General features: G+C 43.2%; 1 protein-coding gene across 2 annotated transcripts in view; it reads right to left on the bottom strand.

Moving 5' to 3' along the window:
* The window catches only part of GLRA2 (glycine receptor alpha 2), a 174,943-nt gene that overhangs the window by 14,397 nt on the left and 133,444 nt on the right, over positions 1 to 27,102 (bottom strand). For both annotated transcript variants that reach the window (XM_030306271.1, XM_030306273.1), the window contains exon 8: positions 22,955 to 23,104. In XM_030306271.1, coding sequence (XP_030162131.1) covers positions 22,955 to 23,104 — 150 coding nt within the window. The remainder of the gene's footprint in view (positions 1 to 22,954; positions 23,105 to 27,102) is intronic.

Raw genomic sequence — 27,102 nt, 5'->3', positions numbered from 1 at the left:
GGCTGTGCCCTGCTATGACCGTCCTTGATCTCCTGGAAGTTTCTAGTCATTCTGATCCATTTTGAGAAACCCTTCTCTATTATAATCAACCCCACAGGAACGGTTTGTTTCGGGTGTATTTTCTCTTTCAGTTATCTTTGACTTGCAAAATATTTTATTTTATTATTTCTAAGGGTTTCATTTAAGCAGCAAGCCCCTTCTAATTCAAAATTGGAATTTTGAAGATTCTAATATAGCATATGTAAAACAGAATATGAAATAAGCCCCCAAATAGTAACGTATAACCTCACATTATATAAAGAATTAGGCACTGAATGGATGTATTTTTGGAGGTCAACACACCATGTTCCTGGAGTCCTACCTTTATTCCCTTTTGACCGCCTAGAGGCTGCAAGCAGTAATATCAGCCTTCCAAGTAGCCACCTCTTTCCTTCTTCTCTTCCCACCCTGTGCTCAATTTCTGCTGAAAGGAGCTCAGAGGGAGAGGAGTCAGTGCTATTGGGCGTCAAGGTTTGGTGAGCTGGTTGTCGCTGCAGGGAGCTAAGTAAAACTCCAGAGCTGAGGGCTCAATCAATAGGATTGGTTCTATGTTTGGTCTTGCCCTTGATCCCTTCCTCTCAACTTTGAAGAGACGTCATGATGAAATCACCCAGGTGTGACCTGGAGAAGCATTAGGTGCTTTTGACAGAGGGGCAGTGAGGCCTAGCCTGAGGAAAGAGACCTCGGTGGGACAGCACTTCATTTTCCACAGCTGCAGAACAGACCTATTTTCTGCAAAACTATAAACCTGCTTTCTCTGGCCAGTCATGATTCCCTTTTGAATTTGAATGATCCCGATAAGCTGGGTCTTCTCAAATGAATATGGACCGTAGGTTCTATTGTAAAATTAGCAGTTCCCGAAGCATGTGAGCACCGTAAACCGTCAGGAGGCACTTGCGTGGCGCTTCTCCCAAGGACATGCAAAGCAGGGAAGTGAACCAGAAACAAAATCTCTGCTCCATTATTCTGGATTATTATTTAGTTTTGCAGATCATCTCTGCCCTAGCTCTCTTCTCCCTTCCCTGCAACTGTTTGTTCACTAGCACTTTGACTCTAGCTTCTGGCAAGCAACTCTTACAAAAAAAAAAAAAAAAAAAAAAGAAAGAAAGAAAAAAAATAGAAGAAAGAAAAATGGAAAATAATAGGTAAAATGAGGTACCCCCCCCCTTGGAGTATCTGTAGTGTATCTCCATGATCTCCCCTTCCCTCTGCTTCATTACTATGGTTACCAGATTTAAGATTTCAGACGGAAATTTGTCTGTAGGCCCGGAGGGAAGATTGATTGCAACAAACACAGAAGACAGAGATTGGGCCCAATTTGAAAATAATATCGCTCTCTGTTGATCTAATTGTTAACCAGTTGAGTTTCCGGTTAATAAAGTGGTTGAAGCTATGTCGAATCTGCATCCTTGTACTTTCCTTTTCAAAGATGTCAGTACAAAAGTCCTAATCAAAGGCAAAGAGTAAACCTTGTGTGGTTATAAGAAGATATATTTTCATGGAAAATAGACTTAAGTTCTGGGTAGGCACCTTTTCTCCCCTCAGCTTGGGCCTCCTTCTAAGGCAGATGTCACACCCAACTGAGGAGGACTCAGCTCTCAAGCTGCAGGCACAGGTTACCGCATGATGAGCCCACAGGGTCATGGGCATCCCAGTCCTCAGGTAGGGCGTAGGTGTGGGCTGGTAAGGCAGGCACGGGGGGCTCTGGGAGTTTGGGTGCGGTGCGGTAGTTAGTGCAAGGGCCACCTCCTGTCCCTGCCGTCAGACCCCAGCTGCTGGGCCTGTGACGGATTCCTCCGTGTATCTGTGAAGGTTTATACCACAGAAGTTCTGGTGAACTTGTCCGCTTGGCCTGAGACAGGCTGGAAGCACCTTATTGCCATGACCCAAAGTAGGACACATATTTTCCAATGACATCCGGGACACGCACACACACAGAGACTCCCACACACCTTAGTTTATCTAACGGAAACCAAAGTTTCACAAAGTCGTATTTGCTTTCCCAAAACGGGATGCATGCCGATATTTTCTAATTTTCTCCCAGTGTTTATTTTTCAAAAAAGCTGCTGTTGAGCTACAGAACTGGCTTCACGACCCACAAGTCCATCATACCCCACGGTTTGAAAAGTACTGCATTTAATGGTCTTAATTGGCTTCTTCACTGTCAGTTCTCATTCGTCAAATATTTACTGAGCGTCTAACATATGATAGGCCTGTGGTAGGCATGGGGAAATCTAAGAGAGAGACTTCTAAGTAAATACCTAGGAGAGTCTTGACAAAGAGTCAGCTGTTCCATTGAAACTCATTGCAGCCATAATCTGTCATGCTTAAGAAGGTGCTGGGACTTCACAGGAAATCTGAGAGGTGGCCTGCTATGTAGCAGGTGTTGTGCTTGGCCCTGAGACTTCCTGATGAGTCCTAGGTTCTATGTGTACCCGGCTTTTGGTTGATTTTTGCAATAAGGTAGCAGTAATGCTTCAGGTCTTCGGGAGCCTCTCGGAGCTTCTCGGGAGAAGAACCCCTCTGTTATGAGGCATGAGATCCAGTGTTCAAGGTTTCTGAATTCACTTGTGTGCTTATCCAAGTTGCTTTCCTCCAGGATAGAGATGCAGACTCTGTTGGCAGAGATTGCCAGGCTCTTTATAATCAGGCCCCGATGGAGTTCGAGTTTCGTTTTCTGTTTCTTTTTTAATGTTTATTTATTTTTGAGAGGGCAGGGGCAGAGAGGGAGGGAGACAGAGGATTCGAAGCAGGCTCTGCACTGTCAGCTCCCCCATCCCCTGCCCCCCCGCGTGGGGCTCAAACTCAGGAACCACGAGATCATGACCTGAGCTGAAGTCAGACGCTTAACGGTCTGAGCCACCCAGATGCCCCTCGACTTTCACTTTCCATCATTTCTCATTCCATATCCTGTACTTGGGAAACTCTCTGTTCCCTCAGTGGCCCAAGCTTTTCCACATCTCTGGGCCTTTCCATGTCCTCTTCTTTCTGTCCAGTGGTTTTCTTTGACTTTTGTCTGCCTGCTGAATTACAGTTCAAGCTTCCATCCTTAGCTCCAATTCTAGCTCTCTGCAGGAGGCTCTTTCCTCCTGCTTTTTCACCTGTTTAGCAGTAGCCCCACACCTTTTTTTTTGTATTCTATCCTAAATGCTTGCTTTTATTAGGTTGGCTTTTTAATTTTTTTTTTAATGTTTATTTATTTTTGAAGGAGAGAGACAGAGCAGGAGGGGGGAGGGACAGAGAGAGAGGGAGACACAGAATCTGAAGCAGGCTCCAGGCTCTGAGCTGTCAGCACAGACCCCGACGCGGGGCTCGAACTCACCAACCGTGAGATCATGACCTGAGCCGAAGTCGGACGCTCAACCGACTGAGCCACTCAGGCGCCCTGAAGTTGGCTTTTAATAAAACAGTTGTGAGTCTTTTGTGCACTAAACAGTAGGCAATTAATCAAAATAATACATAGGATCATTTTAAAGAGTCAGAGGACATTTTCCATGAAAAGGAGAAGATAAGTTTACATAAAGAGCTCATTCTATTCCAGGTAGCTGTCTGTTCCTTTTCCCACAGATTTGTGAGTTGGGCTAGAAGTTAGAGGCCAGTGGCCTGGATTCTTAAGACGTAGCTATCTAAGTTTACAGTGTGTAACGTACTGTCTATGGGACAACGTGACAGGCTCATTGGATTAAAAGATGAATAATGAACAGCCCCTGATGTTTAGATTTCTGATGACATTTTCCTGAGGGTTTTTATTTTTTTTTTAATGTTTATTTATTATTGAGAGACAGAGCATGAGAATGGGAAGGAGCAGAGAGAGGAGACACAGAATCCAAAGCAGGCTCCAGGCTCTGAGCTGTCAGCACAGAGCCCGATGCGGGGCTCGAACTCACAGACCACAAGATCATGACCTGAGCCAAAGTCGGAGGCTTAACCACCGGAGCCGCCCAGGTGCCCCTTCCTGAGAGTTCTTTTTTTTAAAAAAGAAAACAGGTGAAGGGAAGAGAAAGGAAATATTTGGTGCCTGCTGGCTGTATGCAAGGCACTGTCGTTTACATGCATACTCTTGTTTACTTCTAATAGTAATTCCATGACAAAGGGCTTTATTAGACCCTTTTTACGGACGAGGAAACTAAGACCCAGAGTGATTTGACCATGGCTCACTCCAAAACACACAGCAAATATAGTACCAGCCGGGATCTGAATTCAGCCAGCAGGACTCCTGACAGCAGCTCATTTCACTACACCCGCTTCTCTCTCACCTCTTTGTCTGTATGATTTGAAGCAAAAAAGGTGTGTATATATATATATATATATATATATATATATATATTTTTTTTTTTTAAGAGGACAGAAATTCACATGGCAGAATTATTCCAGAAAAGGGTGCTCTAATGAAACATGTTGACAGGATATTTGGCTGGGATGAAGAAAGCTGGCTTTATGACAGGGATTTTTACAAGTTTTTTTTGTCCCTTTTATCAATCTGTCCTAAAAGACAGGAAGTGTGAAAGAGCATTTGACGATTCAATGATGAATTACGACATCTAGGGTCTGGCAGCCAGGAGTTGGCTGTCCAACTTTTAACAAGTCTCCTAAACTCTCTACGAAAATATCACCGCCAGACTACTTTAATTTGAAGCATTTTGTGCTTCCTGGAATAAAGTCATATGACTATTTAGAACAACTGTTTTACCACGATACATGTGAGCACAGGTCAGTGTTGTTAACTAAGGTGAAACTCTTTAGCTTGGCATGGATTCTATTGGATGGCATTTCATCTTGTCTCCTCCTTGTGTATATGAACATAGAGCTGAGAGGGCACCTTTTCAGTTATAGGAAAAGGTGTTGCGTGGGGTTCTCATTTGGTTCCCAATGCCAGAATGATAATCTCAGGCCACTGGACAGCTAGTGCTACTCTTAAGAAGACACGCATGTAAAAAAAAGCACAACATGTGATTATTCTATATGATTACGATCTTTCATAATTAAAATAGATAAGATTTTCTGAAAAACCTAAGCAGCCATAGTGATGAATTTAACATTTCTCATCAAGTGAAAATTAATTTTATTTAGAGCTTTGGGGCACTGTCCCATGCCTTCATAGTGTGCCTTGTTTTAGATTGTATGTATTAAAATATGTGTATATTTTGGGGGGCAGGAAGAGGGGGACAGAGGATCTGAAGCAAAATCTGCACTGACAGGCTGATAGCAGTGAGCCCGACGCAGGGCTCGAACTCAGGAACCGCAAGATCATGACCTGAGCCGAAGTCGGACACTCAACTGACTGAGCCACCCCGGCCCCCCGCAATATGTGTACATGTTTCAAATTGACTATTTGCTGTATGTTCTAGAGCAGCACTTCTCAAGTTTCAGTGTGCTGTTGGCCCCCCCCTCCAATCCCGGGGATCCTGTTATGATGCAGATTCTGATTCTGGTAGGTCTCAGGTAGAGCCCAAGAGTCTGCGTCTCTAACAAGCTCCAGGGGACGCTGGTGCTGGTGGTCAGTGGGTGACACCCTAAAAAGCAAAGCTCTAGAGCACTGGTTCTCAAACCTGGCTGCACATTGAAATCACCTGAGAAGTCTTTAAAACATCAAGATGGCTTAATTTGTTTTCCACTCCGCAAAGGTGCTAACTTAACTGGTCTGGGCCTGGAGAGCTTAAAAAGCTCCCGGGTGACGATCATGTCTGGCCAGGCTTGTGAAGTTTGCTCCAGTGGATTACCTTGTCTCTAGAAGGTAGGAGGGCTCATTTCTGGTGTGACTTTTGTTGCTCTTGAATACATCCAGCAGCAGAGTGAAATCAAGTGGGAACATTTGGTAACTTAACCTTCTAGTGTTCACACCCACGTCAGCGTCTTCAGAAGCAATTAAATTATATGCCTCCAAAAACTCATACCCCTCTTCCCAGTGCAAAGAACCATACCTTGCATCTGTTTTTTACTATCTGGTGTACATAAAAGAAGCTTACATAAAGAGCTAACTTACTAAAGAGGAAATTCCTAATTGAAAGGTTTCTCTGGCTGTATAATCTTTTTTTTTTTTAAATTTTTTTTTTCAACGTTTATTTATTTTTGGGACAGAGAGAGACAGAGCATGAACGGGGGAGGGGCAGAGAGAGAGGGAGACACAGAATCGGAAACAGGCTCCAGGCTCTGAGCCATCAGCCCAGAGCCTGACGCGGGGCTCGAACTCACGGACCGCGAGATCGTGACCTGGCTGAAGTCGGACGCTTAACCGACTGCGCCACCCAGGCGCCCCTCTCTGGCTGTATAATCTTTTGGGTTATGCTAGCCTAATTACTCCTGACAGGAGTGATAGCATTGTTCATAACCGCGTTGCAGTCCTGAAGCTAAACTTTTTTTTTTCTCTCTCTCTGAAAACCACAGTCCTCTGTGAGTACAGCGTGTCTCTGTCCCTTTGATCAGGGTTTCTCAGCCTTGATACTGTTGCCATTTGTGCCGGATCATTGTTTGCTGTGGGTGCCTTGTCCTGTACCCTGTAGGACGTTTAGCAGCTTCGGCGGCCTCTACCCACTCACCGCCGCCAGGAGCTCACACAATCTCCCGCCTCCCCGCCCCCAAGTCGTGAAGACCCAAGAATGCCTGCAGACATTGCCAAGTGTCCCCTGGGGCAAGATCGGCAAGGGAGGCCGAGGCTGCGTTCCCGGGAGCCTTGATTGCCACCTCATAGAGCAGAATTTTCATTGCCCGTTTAATCAGTTCATTCTGTTTTATTTATCTGGCAATAACCAGATGAGGTTAGAATAATTGACGGTTAACATTCCAAGACGCAATGAAGTGCCTTGGATGCCAGGTCCTCCTGGAGATTAGCCCCTGCTCGTCACCTGGAAGTGTTTCCCTTCCTAGGGATTGCCACCGCTCCGACTAGAACTCTAGTATGGTTCTTCGCATTCTCCGCCCCATAGTAGAACAAATTTGCACTTCATTTTTCTTCCTATGGATCTGGAAAGCTGCACGGAAACAGGTTTCAGGCAGTTTTCATCTCCTCACTTCCCCTGATCTACAACAGAACTCTGTACAAAGCAAGCAGTCTAAAAAATATCTGTTGAATAAACGAAGTGTAGGGTTTGTCCAGTGGCGCAGGGCACAGACAGCGAAAACGAGACCGATTTCTGTATGCCCGCTTCTGCACAGAGGCCGGAGCATTTGTTTTCTAAATGGCCACACCTGCTTCTGATCATTCTTCACTCAGGTGGGAAAGAACTCCAGCTTCGGTGTTTTGTCCCCAAATGAACTTGTTACAAATAAGAATAATAATTGATGGAAGACAAAACTGTGATTAGGGAAGCACCAGGCTTCTCTCTTGTTCTGTTTGATCTCCTTACAAGAGCCCAGTGATGGTGAGGTACCTTTGGCTTGCATCCCCAAGGAGGATTTCACAGCAACTAAGAGCTGGATACGAGGATCCCTGCCATCACAGCCTTTGTGAGATAATAGTAGAGCTGAAGGCACAGGCTTCATTTCGGGGACATAAGAGAGAGAATTGTATTATGACACCTGTCAGGTTACTTGGAAAACCCAGTAGCACCAAATATTATCTCAATGCCAACTGCCAAGTACGACAGATGCAATGCAACTGTTATTCTGTAATTTGGAGAAACTACTCTTCTGGTTTCAGGGATGCCATTCGTTGCTCCTTCTAGATCCCTAGCCCTCTGTTTCTACACCTTGGGCACAAAATGTATTCTAGGGTCTGTTTGGCATTTGGTGAGGAGGCAGAGGGTGCAGTTAAAGGGGACTGTAATTGTCGTCGGGCTCCTGGCCCAAAAGGCACTGCACTGTAGTTTGCTTTTGTGGTCTCCAATATCCAATACAACACTGACACAAGGATTTGTGGGCAAGGAGTTTATTTGCGAGGCGGTACCCGAAGTGAGGTGAGGGAGGAGGGAAGCGGGACACAGAAACGAGGAAAGTCAAGGAAGGCTGAGTGAATCTTCAGCGCATTACTGTTGGCAAATGAGTTCAAACCTCTGAGTGACTCAGACTTGAACCTACCAAGGAGTGAGGAGGCTCGGTATTGAGCCACCAAGCCCCAGCTCTCACTGGTTCAGCGCCACTCCTGGGGCATTCGCCTCCTGGCACTTCCAAACTGCCTCGAGCATGGATGGAATATACCAGAGTGGCCTGCGGACATGCTCAGACAGTCCTGGGAAACCATTGCTCTGTGTGGTGGTCAGAATAATGGCTACCAAAGATGTCTGTGTCCCCATCCCTGGAACTGGAAATATGTTACTTTAGAGGACAGAGGGAGTTTGCAGGTGTGATTAAGTGAAGGAATTAGACATGGAGGGAAAGCCCTAGGTTATCCAGGTGAACTTAATCTAATCACATGGCTCTTAAAAGTGGCGGACCTTTCTCAGCTGTGGTCAGAGGGAGATGGGAGTGTGGAGGGAAGGTTAGAAAGAGAGAACATTGTTAGCTTTGAAGAAAGGGGGTTGTAAGTCCAGGAACGTGGGTGGCCTTTAGAAGTTGGAAAAGGCAAGAATCTGATTCTTCCCTAGAACTGTGTTATGTAATTGAGACAAAGTGGGCCACGATGTATTGGCTCCTGGGTTGTTTATTTCTTCACTGCGAGCTGGGATCTGTTGGCTCAAAAGCCTGCTGACATCTCACATGTTACACATTGAATAACTTAAAAAATTTTTTTAATATTTATTTTTGAGAGAGAGAGACAGAGCATGAGCTGGGGAGGGGCAGAGAGAGAGGGACACACAGAATCTGAAGCAGACTTCAGGCTCTGAGCTGTTGGTACAGAGCCCGACGCGGGGCTCAAACCTGCCGTATGTGGGATCATGACCTGAGCCGAAGTTGGACGCTTAACTGACTGAGCCACCCAGGCAACCCTTTAAAGTGGCCCAAACAAGCAGATTTTTAGCCACCTAAAGCCTGCCTGCTTTGCATAACTCATGAAACCATGTTCAGCATCTGCTGACCAGTGATAACATAGAGCCTTGTGATTTTAAGACCCTCAGCTGCCGCTGCCTTTTGAAGCTCTCTGACAAGGACACTTCTGAGCGCTGCTGAATGACATCACCTATACTGATAAGCCATCTCTCCCTTGGGAGTCCCTTTGCCCTCTTCCCTTCTGGGTGACAGCTCCTTGCTATAAGCCACCGGACCATCTCATGCGGTAAGTGACTTTCCCCCGCCCCGATGCCACCCCGCCGAGCTCAGCCCATACACCTTGTCGTGTGGTACTTCCTCGCGCGGCCATGTCTTTTTCCTTGATCGCCTTCCAGATCGCAAAACCCCCCACAAGCCTCCAGAAGCAATGCAGCCTTGCCAATGCCTTCTGCTTTTGCCCAGTGAGGCCCATACTGGACTTGTGACCTCTGGAATTGTAGATCCTAAGTTTGTCTTGGTTTAAGCCACTAAGTTTGTGGTGATAAGACAGCAACAACGAGAAGCATTTCTTAATGCAAATAATTCAAACCACAAAGACCTTTCCGTATTTATACTTGTTGAAGGAGAGCTTTGCTAAGGTTATAGTATGTATCCTAGATTTGGAAAAGTAATTCCAGCAAAATTACAAAAGGATTAACTACTGTGTATTCATAATCTATTCATCTAGGGAGGGGCTTTCAGGTAGGTGTGGACTAATTATACAGTTAAAAGCATGTTTAAATAGAAATGCCAAAGTAAATATTTTCCTGATCTTGTGCCTCGTTCCGATCTGATGCTTTTATGGGGAGTGTGATTTCTACAGCCCAATCTGATTACTGCATCTGTAAAACCTTTTGGTGGTTCCCACGTCCGGAGCAGCTGAAGTCTTCCTCTCTCACAGGCCCCATGTCCCCAGCATTCTGCTGGGTCCATCTCTTTATGATGACCTTCGCATAACTGTTCCCTCAGCCAGAACAACCTCTTTAGCCCCTTTTCGCCTGTCCAACTCCTACTCCTACGTCAGGACCCAAACGAGCGGTCACTTCCCAGGTACTACGAAGTGGAGGACCTGCTGTATCCATGGTCCTCACCGAATCTTGCACTTGAACCTTGCCTGTAGCACATAGCATTCTGTATTGAAACCATTTGTCTGCGAGTCTGTCCATCCTAGCCAACAAAACACAGACAAGGCAAAAGGGAGACTAGTTGGGGCACCTGGGTGGCTTGGTTGGCTAAGCATCTGACTCTTGATTTCAGCTCACGTCATGATCTCACAGTTGTGAGACTGAGCCCCCATTTGGGCTCCTCTCTGGGCATGGAGCCTGCTTGGGATTGTCTCTTTCCCTCTGCCCCTCCTCTTCACATATGCGTGCTCCCTCCCTCCTCCTCTCTCTCTCAAAAAACAAAACAAAACAAAAAAAAGGAGACGAGTCGATACAAGTTTTTCTTCTCATTTTAACATTGAATTCCCTTTTAAAATTTTGTGTAGCAAATCTCTGAAAAGGGTCTATCTGCAAAACTGGAGCTGCAGCTAAGTTTGATGATTCTAGAAATATAAAGTATAATTGATGTTTACAGACCTGAGGTAACTTTTATTGCAAAAAAAAAAAGTGGTAACTCCTGTATTGGTCACGTTTTCATTTATATATAAAGTGTCCTTTCATTCTTACTCATCTCCTTTTTATGTTATATAGCCATTGCTACCCCCTCTTGGACCTTCACAGGAGCCGTATTTTTGTCTCCCCATTGCCTTGAGGAGGAAGCCCAGCCTTCTTAGCATGGTGCAGAGTCTTTCCTTGCCTAGGACCTGCTCAGCTGTCCAGGCTCTTGTCTTGTTACTTATCTCTGAGGGAGCACAGGCGTTGGTTTGGTGCTTGTCTTAGCTGGCTTTTTCTAGAAGGCCCTGAGACAAGGATTTGAGTGCATGTAGTTTATTTGGGAGGTGATCTCAAGAGGCACCAGTAGGGAGTGGGAAAGTGAGGCAGGGAAAGAAACCATATCAATTTAAGGGGCATTGGTAATCAGGTTAGAGTGTGGGTGATGGGCTTAATCCCACTGGGAGCCAGTATAGAACATACCTCAGAGGGACAAGGAAGGTGGGATATTTATCTCCAGCCCCCAACTATTGTTGGCAGAGAGTTGTTCCTGGAGTAAGGTCTCAGTATTTCCAGCATGCCCTGCAGAAGTTGAGCATGCTTCTGGGGCCAAAGACCCGTCTTCTCCACGCCATGACAGAGTGAAGCTTATAGTAGGAAGCCATCATTGTATATAGAAAGCAGGAGTGCCATGGGAAAAATGGGTGGAGCATTGACAGTGTTTACCACAGAGCCACCCCCAGTGTGTTCCCATAGCAGTCCTCTGGCCTCTGTCACAATACCTGTCATATGTACACGGAAGGTGTGTCTGCTTATCAGTCTAGCTCTCCCTGGGCTGTGAGCATCCCCAGGGCAGAATCTGCTGGACTCTGTGGATGGCTTGTAGTAGGCGTGTGACATGTTTACACCGAATGAGTGAATGAATGAATAAAATGAGATAGTCTGAAGAGATGACGTTGAGAGTGAGGGAAAGAAAATGATGAAGAAAATCCAAGACAGAGAAACAGGACATAGTAGGAAGGAACGTAAAGAAAATGGAGATAACGGTAAATAGTCTGAGATGGAAAAAAAGAATTGGAGATACTAAAAAGATAGACATTTCATTTGTAAGGCTTCTTCTGCACATCACTTTTTGCATCTTGCAAAGGAGAATTCCATATTGCAAGCCTTAAAATAAGTCTGTCATAATACCTAGCAAAATGGAACAAGCTTGGAAGAAAAACACCTCAAAAACATTTCAGGCCTCTGTGTCCCTGACCAGTACCAGCTCTCTAGCCTGGTGGTGTATGGGAATTGCAAACTACCGTGACATTTATTTATTCTTGCTGGCTTTCACAATTAAGTCCGAACTCCGAATCCACACAGGCCTGTTAAAGCTTCATCTAAACTCCTCAACCTTTAAGACAAAGAACGAACGCGCGTTCTAGCTCCCTGGGGAAGCAGTTACAACCTCTTCAACATCCTGCTTGCTAAGGAAGCAGTTGTTACCTTAATTAATGATCTACAAAATCCTCTTTAAACACCTTGTACAAACACGTGGCACAATATCGGGGCAAATGCTAAAGGACAAAACAGCACACGTACTGCTTCCCTGTATTCTTGAAAGAAAAAGAAAAAAGCTAAAAGCTAAGACCCTGGAGTTTCCTTCTCAAGGACAAGGAAAAGGGAGAGACCTGTAGGGATTTCCAGGCTAAAATGTCTTCATGAAATATTTCCTGTCAATCTTTTAATGGCTAGTTTTTCAACAGGGAATCACTGGGGTTAGTGTCTTTGACATGACTATGGACACACTAGTAACAAGGGTGTGAAGTGATCCCAGCATCTTCATTACTGAACGCCATGTTAGAAATGTCCCAAGCTCTGACCGGCTGAGTCCAGCTTGGGGCTGGCTTCCAGGAGCCTCTGTTTTACCTAGGCCGGCAGGGGATCCTCACGCAAACCAGAGTTTGAGCGGGACTGATCTAGAGCAGATCAGCAGGTAGCCCATACTCCGGCGGCAGGCTGCGAACTACTCGGTCCCGTCTGCAAGCGGGCGAGTGTGTTGGTTACTGGTTAGTCTCAATCCCTGTGCCTATCGCTGGTCCAAGTGGTGAAGATTCTTATATGCCTACTCACAGTTTTAGTAACTGAGCCAGTTTACGAGTTCCTCGTAGATTCTTTCTAGAATGGTTGAAATTGTCGGTCTCTTTAACACCTACTGCGCTCCCTAACACTCAACATCATCGTGTGTGCCTGTTGGTCCGGTAATCTCAAAAATAAGCTTTCATTGTGACTGTTCACACCACTGAGCATTCTCTAAATAGGTGTGATAAAGAACTTAATTTTTTCCTGCCCACATGCAAGCATCTTCATCGCCCAGAATTTGGATATTCAGGGTGTGAACCTAATATTTCCCAGATAAGGGCCCTGTCTCACTTCCTGTATGAAGCCGTGCGTAGCATCATAGGCTGTGTGGATCCTTGTGATTTATGTTTTAATGTAGCCAATCAGATGGTGTTTTCTTTCATACTCGTGGGGTATTTGAATAAATCAAAATGTCAATGGTAGACTGCTGGATAGAATTTGCCTTTTTCTAATGTAAGGGAAAGCATTGGCCATCGCCCAGTGAGCCCTGCCTACATACGAACCATGGAGGAATGGACTCTGAGGTTAGCAGAACCGAAAGTACTCCCCTGACTGAGTGGGCAGTTGTATGTAAACCGTGTCTCCCTTGCAAATAAGAAACAAAAAATTAGGATATACTTCTCGATACGAAACAGTCTTAGCAATGTTGTAAACCAGGGTTTCTTCTACCATGGCACTATCAACATTCGGGGCTAGATAATTTTTCATTTTCTGGTGGTGGGGGGGGGGCTATCTTGTACACTGTAAGGATGTTTAACAGCATCCTGGCCTCTACTGCCCCTTGGGGGGCAAAATTGCTCAGGCTGAGAACCACTACTCAGCCTTTGGAGGGGAAGAGAAAAAGATGACAGACCTTGAGCAAGATTCTCAAAGGTGGATCCTATTCTACTTATAGGTCAGCGGACTCATTTGCTTAGATTTGTGTATTTGATTAGGTTTAGTGGTATAAACATCTGCATTTCAATAGTGGCCTTTCAAACTCCCATTTACATTCTTACTGGGTTAGAAGGCTTTTTTTTTTTTTTAAGTTTATTTTGAGGTGGGGGGGGGGGTTGCTCAGAAGAAACTTACCAGGAGATCATTACCTGAGATCATGACCTGAGCCGAAATCAAGAGTTGGGTGCTTAATCAACTTAACCACCCAGGTACCCTGGTTAGAAGGTTCTTAATGGGTTCTCTACTTTTGGAAAAAGTGCCCTTGCACTTAGGAGGGAGTTTAGCTACAACCTGTATCAGTTTGAGATAAAATGGAAGAATTCAGCTTGCTCCTAATTCTTTCCACTTCTCTTGTTAGAAGAAGCACTCATTATTTCAATACTCTGATTATAAAAATAGCTGTACGGAGATCACATCTGCTGTGCAATCAAACTCTCCGTTGTGGAAGAAAGACAAGAGGGATGAAAATGGGGGACGGAAAATGTAGGCAGCCTATTGTGGCTACTTGAAGATGCTGGATTTTGATCTGTAGAACATGTTCCCCAGTAAATTGAACAAAAACTTTATGACCCAGAGTCTGGTACGTCGTGGTGGAGAAAGTGGCTATCAAAATGATCACTAAACATAGAATTTACCACGTGCCAGTGTTTTTATTTTATGAGCTTTACTCGCGGGAACCCCCTTTATTCTCACCACAGTCCTATGAGGTGAACACTATTAACTCTATTTTACAGATGAGAAAACTGAGCCACAGAGAAGTTTTTGTATTTAAGTAACCTGCCAAGGTCACAGGACTGGTAAATTACAGTGCCTCCATTTGAATGTTGGCAGCTGAGGCCATCTTAGGAGGTGAAATCTGCAACTCCAAAACTTGAATCTATCTCCTAGGATACCCACCTCGGACGAGGCTACTCTGTGACCATGACAAAATCAGACAAAACAAGACCACTTCCTAACTTGGTCTAAGCACAAACAAAAACAAAGCCCCTATGCTCCCCACAAAATACTAATCGTCCCGCTCTTGGTTGAAGTGAGTGACTGCTGTGTCTTTACCAGTTTTATCCTCACATGAGTCTGCCCTTCTACAGGTAGAAGTTATTGATATCCCCACTGAATTATAGAATTTCCCCTGTTTTCTGACAGTATCCAATCTAGAGCAAATCCCTACTCCCTTAGACTTTCCTCCCAAATCGCTCCATTTACAGAGGACCCCTCACCCCCTGCTTCCCCTGGTGTGTGTGTTCCCTCACCGCAGAGTAAACCCACCTTGTTTAACTACAGCCTTCTTTCTTGTGGCCTTTGGCTGAAGAGTGTTGACACTACTTGTCAATGTTACAAAGCTAAAAGTGGTAGCTAATTTTCCAGATGATTAAATCATTATCAAAAAGATTAATATCATCTAGAAAATGGGCCAAATTCAGTGAAGTGAAATTTATAACAATAAATCTGAAGTTGTTTGTTTACATTAGAAAAAAAAGTCAAGGGCGCTTGGGTGGCTCAGTCAGTTAAGTGTCCGACTTCGGCTCAGGTCATGATCTTGCAGTTGGTGGGTTCGAGCCCCGTTATCAGGCTGTGTGCTGACAGCTCAGAGCCTGGCGCCTGCTTGGATTCTGTGTCTCCTTCTCTCTCTGCTCCTCCCCTGCTTGCACTCTGTCTCTCTCTTTCTCAAAAGTAAATACACTTAAAAAAAAATTTTTTTTTTAATTTTTTTTTTTCAACGTTTATTTATTTTTGGGACAGAGAGAGACAGAGCATGAACGGGGGAGGGGCAGAGAGAGAGGGAGACACAGAATCGGAAACAGGCTCCAGGCTCTGAGCCATCAGCCCAGAGCCTGAGCGGGGCTCGAACTCACGGACCGCGAGATCGTGACCTGGCTGAAGTCGGACGCTTAACAGCGCCACGCAGGCGCCCCTTAAAAAAATTTTTAAAAAAAGAAAAAGGCAAGCACTTAAGGGGAGATAACTTGATAGCTATTCATATTAACAATAGGGGAAAAAAAGACTTGGGAAATTAAGAAGCATTAGCATTAGGTCAAACTGAGCCAATAATAGAATAGACTACTTAAAAGCACTATTGTAATTTAATACTCTATTGAAAACTGCAGCTAAAGAGGGGACAGTACTGCTCCTTTGTGTTACCTGCTGGTCCTGCCCCGGGCTCTCTTTCAGATTCTGTGACTCCTACTTCAAGGTGCTCACTAGCAAACCAGAAAAGGGTGATCAGTGTGCTGAGGGGCTTTAAGCCACATTACAGGAAGGACTAGGTCTGTTTAGCTCAGAAGATTTGAGAAGAGCTGCCAACTCACCATCCTTAAGTGTTTGAAGGGATGTCTCAAGGAAGAGAGGAAGGAGATTTTTACCCCTAATGAGGAAGAGTGTCACCGTGGCCATTTGAAGACCCCATGGGTTTTAGATAAGCCACTCCAAGGTGACCATTTGCTCTGGGTCCTTGTCTTCTGGCCTTCACCAGTGGGGGCCTCGTGTCCCATTGGAATGGGAAAATCTCAGGCCTTTGGAACAGTGGGGAGGAAATAATGTAGGGTTTCTGGACCGACTGAGTGAAGGGACAAGGGCTTCAGCTACGTTGTTTCCCTCCTGGGGGCATTGCATTCAGATTTGAGGCCAAAGCCCGGATAAAAAATAGTTTATTGCCCTTGTAGGTTTATTTCCACTCAGTAAGTCAAGGAGAAGATGATTGGTTGAGAGCAAGATTCAGGTATTTCTAGGTAAGGTGTCATAAGTAATATCTCCCAATATCTTTCCAATCTTCTATAAAACATGGACAACAGTGGGTAGAAAGTGACACCTGTTATGAAAAGGAACAAATTGGGTACTATATGTACTTGGAATAGTGGGATGATATCAGCCCTATAGGATCAGGACATGATCTTTTGAGGAATTAGCAGTGTAGCTAAGAGTTAAAGTATAGATAAGGAGGAGGGAGAGAATCACAACAAAATGAGTACTGAATTTTTACTTTGCCAACTTACTGTCATCTGAGACCTTTTGATCAGGCCCTCACATTTCACCCTGTTGTCTAATCAGGTTGAAGCCCCGTATTTTCTTCCAGGGAGGTTGAAGTCTAAATAGTGTGTTAACATTCCTTTTAAAAGGCAGCTTATCATGATGAGCACCGGGTGTAGTATAGAAGTGTTGAATCACTATATTGTACACCTGAAACTGATATAATTCTATGTTAGCTAACTGGAATTAAAATAAAAACTTTGAAAACAAAGGCCACTTATTAGGTGGCCATGTTCTCAAGCATACCGATGTTCTCAAGCAGCCACCATTTCTGTTTGGTCTCTGAAAGTATAATAAAATAAATCAGGGCTCTGTGGGCAACTGGAAATAACTGAAATCAGGCCTGATGCCAAAAGTCAGGTGTGGTGTGGCCAGATATGAAAAAGAAAGAGGGGTGGAAGGGAGAAAGTCAGGTGAGGCTTTAAAGTTCTTGTGGGGAAGTTGTTAGAAACATCACATGTCATGAAAACTTACTGGAGCTCAGGAGGTAACATAACGATAGGATTTTAGCCGGTAGACCTGGGGCGTCAGCTTCTAATAGACCCGGGTTGGCCCCAGCATAGGGATTTGCAAGTTGTGTCCCTTGACGATCTGGGCTCGATTGTTTCCAGGAAACTCTGCTTTGATAAAATTGACTGCTTTTCGAGATGGAGAAAAGATAATCTAAGCAAACACACCTAGTCACAAAGTACCTGGCTCCTCCTTGAAAGTGACCCCATTTTAAAACTGGATCATTTAGTAAACACCAGGTATTCTTCCCATGCAAGTAAATGTCATCTCACGGTTCTCTCAATACATACGTTCCTGGAATAAATCTTAATGCTAATGTCACTTTGGAAAGTGATTCACTCTTGTTTTTCTTATATGCTCTAAATAACCTGTATTATGTTGGAGAGGTAGGGTACCCACTGGGAAATTAAAGAGCTGACTTTTTTCATTGGGAATATTGAACATTTAAAAATGGTGTTTTTGTTTTAACTCAGGCCACAACCTATTAGGGTCTGTGAAAATTGAGTAGTTCAGGACTACCTGGTCCAGAACTAGGGCAAGGTAAGGCCTCAGGTGCAAAATGTAAGGTGTGCCAGAACCTCAGTTCTCCCAATCAATATTTTCATGCAGTATTAAAAAAAAATTCATTGTTAATGCAAAAAATCCAAGGTGAACAATATATCAACATTTTAAATAACAGGATCTGACCCTGTACTGGTGTGCTCACCCCACTCGCCTTACCCTAACCACGTCTGCATTTCAAAAACAGGACAGGGGCGCCTGGGTGGCTCAGCCAGTTAAGCATCCAACTTTGGCTCTGGTCATGATCTCACGGTCTGTGAGTTTGAGCCCTGCGTCAGGCTCTGTGCTGACAGCTCGGAGCCTGCTTCAGGTTCCGTGTCTCCTTCTCTCTCTGCCCCTCCTACTCACGTTCTGTCTCTCTCAAAAATAAACATTAAAAAAAATTTTTTAAAGCAGAATAGACTATTAGAGTGCATTAGAGTTGTTTGTTTCAAGTATGTGTGTGTCTCAAAGATGCTGGATCATAATGTAAGATATAAAATGTGAATTCGGCAACAGCGGTTGAGGTCAGGGACTCTGGAGCCGGACTGCCTGTGTGTGTAGCTTTGGGCATTTTCCCGAAACTCCCTTTGCTTTAGTTTTCTCATCTGTAAGATGAAGATAAGAATACTGCCTTCATCTTTGACAGCATGACCATGTAATTTATCCAAACAAGGACAATTTGGATAGTGGAAGATAGCACTAACAAACAATTCAGCCTGTAACGTGAAGTATTACAAAACAAAAATGCATTATCAAACAATAAAGTTATCCTGCAAAAAATGACCAAAGCGTTCAATTGTGAATATTCAGAAGCCCAACAGCAAGACTGCTCCGTGTCTTTTTTGTTTTTTGTCCATCAAACCGTGTGTTCCCACCAAGTGGTGGCCTACTAGTGTCACGGATTTTTTGTGCCATGTTACGGACCAAGTGGCCAGCAGGATGGCAGTGTCCCAGTACTGACAGAGGCCAAAAGAAAGAACCCTTTATATCCAGTCTCTTGTGTCCCAGGCACTTCATTTTGATAACAGCAAGCTCCCTTTGAGCTATCCTGGAAAGAAAGTGATATGACATTGCTTCTGGTAAGGGTCAAAAACAGAAGCCAGGAATAGTGATGGCTATTTTTAAGATTTTACTACATGTTAAAGTGAGAACTTGTCCACTGAACACGTATATCGCCCTCCCCTGCCCCCCCCCCCAGAAGATTACACCATGACAGAAACCGGCTGTATAAAGTGGAAGTCAACCAAACCCATTTCAATTTATTTTAATGCAACTATTAATAAATTGTTTAAAATGAATAATCCATAACAAATGCTAAGTTACTATCAGGAAACCAGGCAAAACCAGGACTTTGCACCGTAAGCTGGGCTGTATGAGCACACCAGGTCCCTAGCTGTTGTGGGGATTAAATCAATTACTATATGGAAAAGTGCCTAAAACAGTGCCTGGTATATAGTAAGCCCTCAATCAGTGGTAGCTCTTATTACCACTTTTTTCTTACCATGGTTTAGATTTAAAAGACTTAAAGTGCTGCCTTAGAGAAAAAGATGCCATTTCCTAAGGGATACATAATTGGAAATGTCTCCTCTTTCCCCCTCCCCCGCCCCAAATTTAATTGTCAATGAAAATCAGAGCCTTGACTGCAAAGGTCCAAACATGATCTGTTTTGTTCCCCACCTCCCTCTAAAATCTTAAGTTTGTTTATTAAGCTTCATATTTTGAATGGCCATTTTGAGATGCATAGTCAAAGTCAACATCTCCAGGCAAAACACATAAACTTGGATTTCTCAATTTTTTTAAGACAAAGCAGTGGAAACCAATGCCAGCTGGCATCTCTAAGGAGTCTTCCCTTAATGCCCACCATTTCAGATGTCCTTCTTGCTCCTTTTTGCAATGCCCATACTATCTTGCTGTCTTCCTTTCTCTTTTTTAATTTTTGTTTATTTTTCAGAGAGAGAGAGAGAGAGAGAGAGAGAGAGAGAGAGAGAGAAACTGCCAGAGCAGGGGAGGGGCAGAGAGATAGAGGGAGACACAGGATCTGAAACAGGCTCCAGGCTGTGAGCTGTCAGCCCAGAGCCAGACGCGGGGCTCGAACCCAGGAACCGCGAGATCATGACCTGAGCTGAAGTCAGATGCTCAACTGACTGAGCCACTCAGGTGCCCCTATTTTTGACTTTTTGAGGAAACTCCATACTGTTTTCCACAGTGGCTGCACCAGTTTGCAGTCCCACCAACAGCGCACAAGTGTTCCTTTTTCTCAACAGCCTTGAAACACCTATTGTTTCTTACATTGTTGAATACCTATTCTTCTCAAATATTCCAAAAACTAGAAAAGAAAGCAAAACTTCCAAATTCACTCTATGAGGCCAGCATTACCTTGTTACCAAAAGCAGATAGACACCACTAAAAAAGAGAACTACAGGCCAATATCCCTGATGAACATGGATGTAAAACTTCTCAACAAAATACTAGCAAACGGAATCCATTAAAAAAAAATCATTCACCACAATTTGGGGATGCAAGTGTGGTTCAATATTTGTAAGTAAATCAGCATGATACATCAATAAGAGAAAAGATAAGACCCATATGATCATTTCAATAGACGCAGAAAAAGCATTTGACAAAGTACAACTTGCATTTCATGATAAAAAAAAACCCTCAACAAAGTAGTTTTAGAGGGAACATGCTACAACATAATAAATGCCATCTCTGAAAACCCCCAGCAAACATCATCCTCAATGAGGAAGAACTGAGAGCTTTCCCCCTAAGTTCAGGAGCAAGACAAGGATGTCCACTCTTACCACTTTTATTTAGCACACTACTGGAAGTCCTAGCCACAACACTCAGACAATAAAAAGAAATAAAAGGCATCCCAATGGGTAAGGAAGAAGTAAAACTTACACTATTTGCAGATGACAGGATACTATATATAGAAACCCCAAAAGACTCCATCAAAAAAATTGTTAGAAGTGTTAAATGAATTCAGTAAAGTCACAGGATACATAATCCATGTACCGAAATCTGTTGCATTCCTATACACCAATAATGGAGCGGCAGGAAGAGAAATAAAGCCAATGATCCCATTTACAGCTACACCCAAAATAATAAGAAACCGAGTAATATACCTCACCAAAGAGGTGGAAGGTCTGTACTCTGAAAACTGTGAAACACTGATGAAAGAAATTAAAGATGACGCAAAGAAATGGGAAGGCCTTCTATGCTCATGGATTGGAAGATTTCCCTAATAGCCTCCTAACTGATCTGCAGCTGCTACTCTTGACCCCATGGACTATCCACTTGATAGGCGGACATTTGCTATGTTGAAACTAATTCCCGCATTGCAGTCAGTTCGAATAAAATCCATTCCTTTATGACTGGCCTGCAAAGTCCTATATGAATCTGAAATCACCCAGTCCTCCAACTACGTTTTCTACTACTTCATCGTTCTTATTTTCTCCTACCTGCTCTTGTACTGCCCAGGTTTCTGCAGACTTCTCGTAATACGACTCACTTGGGCCTCTTGTGAAAAGTACTAATTTGTAGTGACCTCCCCTTGCAGACTGTGATTCATAGGTTTGGGAATCTGTGCAAGAACTTGTACTTTTAACAAGTGTTCCACGTGATTCTGATGATGAGGGAAGCTACAGATACAGCCTAAGAATCTTCCACATGGCGTTCCAAGGCGGTCCTACCAATTATTCAGAATTGGGAAGCATGATGAAACCCATTTTCCATCTCTGCTCTAGGAGACTATGCGGTCAGCGGCCATCTACTATGCTAAGCCAGGGAATTCTGGGAATACAGTTTATGGGCTGAATCCTCACATTCCAGTAATTTCCTGGGTGGCGCAAGTGCCACTTTGTGCTAGACTCCTGTAGGTGAAGTTGAAGAAATGGTTATCATCCACGCGGAGGTGAAGAGGAGAAAATTGAGAAAGGCTTGGTGTTCAACAACGTAGAGCAAGAGCATATGTGTGTGTGTTTCCCTGGGCTGTGGTAGGACAAACTATTCCTAAGAGGTAAAGAAGAGAAACGGGGCAACCAGCCAGATACCAGTCCAGAGTATGTGGAGGAAAGGTTTTGGTAGATGAGGTCAGGATTCTCTGAGCTCGTACACATACAAACTCCTCAACGTGACCAACATCTAAGTTACAACAAATGTTTAGCTTTGAATCTGGGTATTTGGAAGCCTTAAGATTGACACTGAAACGTTTTTGGTTTAATAGCAGGTTTAATTTCTCAAATTTGAGGGGAACAGGTTTTGAAAACTCTCTCTCATTTCCTGTATGTAAAATTTTAACTCCAGTTAAAATTCAGTTCTCTAGCGAAGATTATATGGGCACTAGCATTCTCCATAGCAAGGGGCATGTTTCTCTCCCAGAATGTGACACACAAAATAAGCACGAGCCTTCTGGTGTCCTGTATGAAATTAGATTATAAACCAGAGTGACGCTTCTCCAACATTTCCACACACTGAAATGACCTGGGGGGAGTTTCAGAAATCCTGACTCCTGTGCCCCATCCCAAGACTGGGATTTAATTGGTATGGGGTGTGACCACGGTTTGGGATTTTTGAAAGACCCCCTCCCCTCCAGGCTATTCTCATGTCCCTCTACTACACCTCTACTGTACCAGCAAGTTTGGGAACCACTAGAGCTAATGATTTTGAGCCATATATTTGAAACCGCAAACCTCTGGATAAAGTGTAAAATTTGGGTTCATGCGTTAAAGTTTAAGTCGAGACAACAAGGTCAGTTTGATTGGATTTATCAAGATGTGCCCAACATGGGTCGGGGCCTTATTTACATGAAACCAGAGCAATTGAAGAAAAAGTCAAGGCAGCTATGTCCCCAAAGTCACATACACACAAATTATTAATATTTAAAACAACAGGATTTTAAAGCAATTTTGTCAAATTGAGCATCTCCAATTAGAGTTGCCAGATCAAACACAGGGCCCCCAGTGAAATCTTAAATGCAGATAAACAGTTTATTAATACAAGTATCTCTGATGTAGTATTTGGGGCATATATATACCAAATGCTATTTGTTTATCTAAAATTCAGGTTTAACTGCATGTCCTGTGTTTTTATTTGCTAAATGTGACAACCCTGCCCTCATTTTAAAGGACTCACCGGAGCAATAATTCAGTAGAGTAGGGCAAATCAGGACAAAAATTAACCTTAGCTTCTTGCTCATTATGTATTCTATTTTCTGAATGACACTGCCTGGCTAACTACCTCAAGCTCTACCTGACTTTGTCTGCGCCAAGGGTCAACTGTACCTTATTCTGCCTCTTCTGTCTTCTCCGGAGCCGCAGGAACTCCTTGTGTTGCCTGGAGACAAAGTTCACTGCTGCATATTCCAATAAGGCAGCAAACACAAACAGAAGGCACACCGCCATCCAGATGTCAATCGCTTTGACATAGGAGACCTGAAAGAGAGAGAGGAGGGGAGCCACCGTGAAAACTTGTGGGGAAATCAAGTTCCTAATGTTGTGAGAGGCAGAATACCTCATTTTTCTTCATCAAGGATTTTCTGTCCTTTCCTTAACAGAGTGCTTAAGGGGCGCCTGAGTGGCTCAAGTCCGACTTCAGCTCAGGTCATGATCTCACGGTTCGTGGGTTCAAGCCCCACGTCAGACTGTGCTGACAGCTCAGAGCCTGGAGCCTGCTTTGGATTCTATGTTTCCCTCTCTCTCTGCCCTTCCCCTACTTGCTTACTGTCTCTCTGTCTCTGTCTGTCTCTCTCTCTCTCTCAAAAATAAACATTAAAAAAAATTGTTCTAAAGAGAGTGCTTAAGCATTTTCCGTTCCACTTCGCAGATTCTGGGCCAAGCAGTGAAAGTGACATGCCCCTGGCCCCAGGCCCTTGTTCCTTCGCTCTCAGTATAGCCCATCTGCTTCCGTCACCTCATCCCTGAGACCAGCTCTGAAGAGCACCACAAGAATCTGCTTAATGAAAAAAAAAGAAAAAACAAACTTTTGAAATTGCTTATTTCCTTCTATTTTTTTCTTAATATTTAAAAACTAGTATAATTAAGGTAATTCCAAAACCTTGATGAGAAATAGGCTATGTATGGCTTTGGGCCCTTCAAAAACCAGTTTGTAATTTCCATCCCTCGATTGATCCTGACATGAAAGCACATTTCTAAATAGTTTAAAACTGTCACAATTCAAGAATATTCGACCCAAATAAAACATCAGGGCTCTAGTCTTAGGACAGTATCTGGTTAAAAAGGAAACTTTAAAACACTTCATTGGTTGATTGGGTGTTTAGTATATCTTAAAATTTGAGAAAGCAGATTCTGAAAGCAAATAGTTTTTACTTGGAATGGAAAGTGCCCTTTATCTCACTTCCAATTATTTTTTAAAAATAACTAGATGGTGTAACCTATTAGACCCCAGACTACAAAGTCTTATCAAACTGCTAGCTGAATGTGTACCATTGAATGTGTAGCTCTAGTTTTTAAATAGGGTTTCCAATTTTTTAAATACGGACACTGAGTATTTACCAGCCTGTATTGTAAGCGTTTTACCTGTATTAATTTTGTAGCCACTACAACAACTATATTACCCCCGTTTCCTTTTTCTTTATGTTTACTTTTGAGAGAGTCACAGTGTGAGCTGGGGAAAGACAGAGAGAGAGGAGACACAGAATCCAAAGCAGGCTCCATCCAGGCTCTGAGCTGTCAGCACAGAGCCTGACGCGGGGCTTGAACTCACAAACAGTGAGTGAGATCATGACTTGAGCCGAAGTCGGACCTTAACCAACTGAGCCACCCAGGCACCCCTTACCCCCATTTTCTGATGAGGAAACTGGAATACAGAGAGGTTAAATTATTACCCAGGGTCGCAAAGCGAATTAAAGGAAAGAACTAAGATTGGAATTGGAGGTACGCCTGGGTGGTTCGGTCAGTTAAGTGTCTGACTCTTGGTTTCTGCTCCGGTCATGATCTCATGGTTTCATGAGTTTGAGCCCTGCATCAGGCTCTGCACTGGCAGTATGGAGCCTGTGTGGGATTCTCTCTCTCTCCCTCTCTCTGCCCCTCCCCCACTCCTGCAGTCTCTGTTTCTCTCAAAAGAAATAAACTTTAAAAAAAGAAAAAAGATTGGAATTGAATCCCAGTATGACTAGTGGATTTCCTTTCCACACACACACAAACACACTACTAGGATTATGCCAGTGCAGTTTGTATCTTACATTTCTCTTTGTCCTTTTTAGTGAGCATTTCTTACATCATTTAACTTTCTTCTTTTTTTTTTACTTTTATTTTTTATTTTTAAAAATTTACATCCAAATTAGTTAGCATATAGTGAAACAATGATTTCAGGAGTAGATTCCTTAATGCCCCTTACCCATTTAGCCCATCCCCCCTCCCACACCCTCTCCAGTAACCCTCAGTTTGTTCTCCATATTTATGAGTCTCTTCTGTTTTGTCCTCCTCCCTGTTTTTATATTATTTTTGTTTCCCTTACCTTATGTTCATCTGTTTTGTCTCTTAAAGTCCTCATATGAGTGAAGTCCTAGGATTTTTGTCTTTCTCTGACTGACTAATTTCACTTAGCATAATACCCTCCAGTTCCATCCATGTAGTTGCAAATGGCAAGATCTCATTCTTTTTGATTGCTGAAGAATACTCCATTCTGTATGTGTATATATATATATATATATATATACCATATATATATATATATATATATATATATATATATATATATATACCACATCTCTTTATCCATTCATCCATCAATGGACATTTGGGATCTTTCCATACTTTGGCTATTGTTGATAGTTCATTTAACTTTCTTCTAAAGTGTGCTGCATAATAGTTCATACCATGATTAATCATTCTGTATTATAGGACATATAGGTGATTTATAGTTCTATTTTTTGCTATGGTAGATTTTGAGGCTATGAACATTCTTCTCCCAAAATATTTGGCTGTATCTCTGATTCTTTATCAGATCAATTTTTAAAGTGGGATTATGGAAGTAAATGATATGAAAATAGACTTCTAACTTAAAGTTAGTAGCAACACAGCCGATGTAAAAACAGAGGCTTTATAACTTTGTCAAATTGTTTAACCTCTTTCTGCCTCCTGTCCTCGTCGGTATAATAGGGACAATAATAGTTATCTCAGAGTTATGTGGATAAAATCACTTAATATATGCAAAGTGCTTAGAATAGTATCTGGCACAGAAGAAGTGCTATATAAATGTTTACAATTATTTGTCTACATAAAGGTGTGACTTTGTTAACGGAGCAATTTTGGAAGAGACAGAAAAATCAAGGAAAATGAAAATCACCCATAATTCTAATATATTCCAATTATTATTATAATTTTTTTGAAAGGGCGTACATGTGCATGCTAGTGGGGGAGGGGCAGAGGGAGCAAGAGAAAGAGAATCCCAAGCAGGCTACACCCCAGTCTGACACTGGGCTCAGTCTCACAACTGTGAGATCATGACCTGAGCCAAAATCAAGAGTCTGACGCTTAACCGACTGAGCCACCCAGGCGCCCCTCCAATGATTATTTTAAGGTTACCGCCTGCTTTACACTATTTGTCTCCGTCAACCTGAACTACTGGTCAATCCCACATACAGTGTGACAAAATGGTCCAGCGCTTTGTCATCTCTAGTGATTTGAATCTATAACCCTTCCCACCTAGGATGCCTATTCCCATTCTTTCTGATTTACAGACTCCTCAGAATCCTTCAGGACTTGACTCAGATGCCGGCTTACCTGGGAAGCCTCCCCAACCTTCCTACTTTCTCCCATCTGGGTTAGGAGCCACTTTTCTTTGCTCTCTCATCATCGTCTATTGAGCCTGTCTGTTCCTTCTCACTCCATGAACTTCCAACCCCACCACTGGACCATAAACTTTTTTTTGGACAGGCTCTGTGTATTATTAATCTTTGTATCACCAGCACAGGACCTGGCAAATAATGAGTAAGCATTACATACGTGGGATGGATGGAGAAATCAATGATTGAATGACAAAAGGAATGAAGAAATTATCTGGCCATCTTTCCATCTTTGTATTAAATTTCAGCAGTTATGTGCTGTATAACATTACCCATAGTTGCATGTATTGGATATTTCTAGGAGTGGACCGTTAGTGCATTTTAATTCTCTCAGCACACTTAGCATGCCTGGAATGTTTCTTCCCTTAATAAGCAATCATTTGTCTTGTATTTTCTCTTCTGGAGCAATCCTGTTCCCTTGTAATAATAGAACATTACCAATCACAGCATTCCCCAGTTATATATTATTCAGAAGGCCCGTAAATGTTTTAAGACCCAATAATGAGAGGAATTTGTCAGTGCCTGAGATATGTCCGTACCAAGAGCTAAGTCCAATAGAGCTGACCATCATTCCTCCCCTTCCTGGTGTTTATAGCATTTAGTAATTTGTAAACCTTTTTCCCG

Source organism: Lynx canadensis, chromosome X, assembly GCF_007474595.2.
Source record: "Lynx canadensis isolate LIC74 chromosome X, mLynCan4.pri.v2, whole genome shotgun sequence".
NCBI lineage: Eukaryota > Metazoa > Chordata > Mammalia > Carnivora > Felidae > Lynx > Lynx canadensis.
The sequence above is the reverse complement of the archived record's forward strand: the minus strand, read 5'-3'. Positions and strand labels throughout refer to the sequence as shown.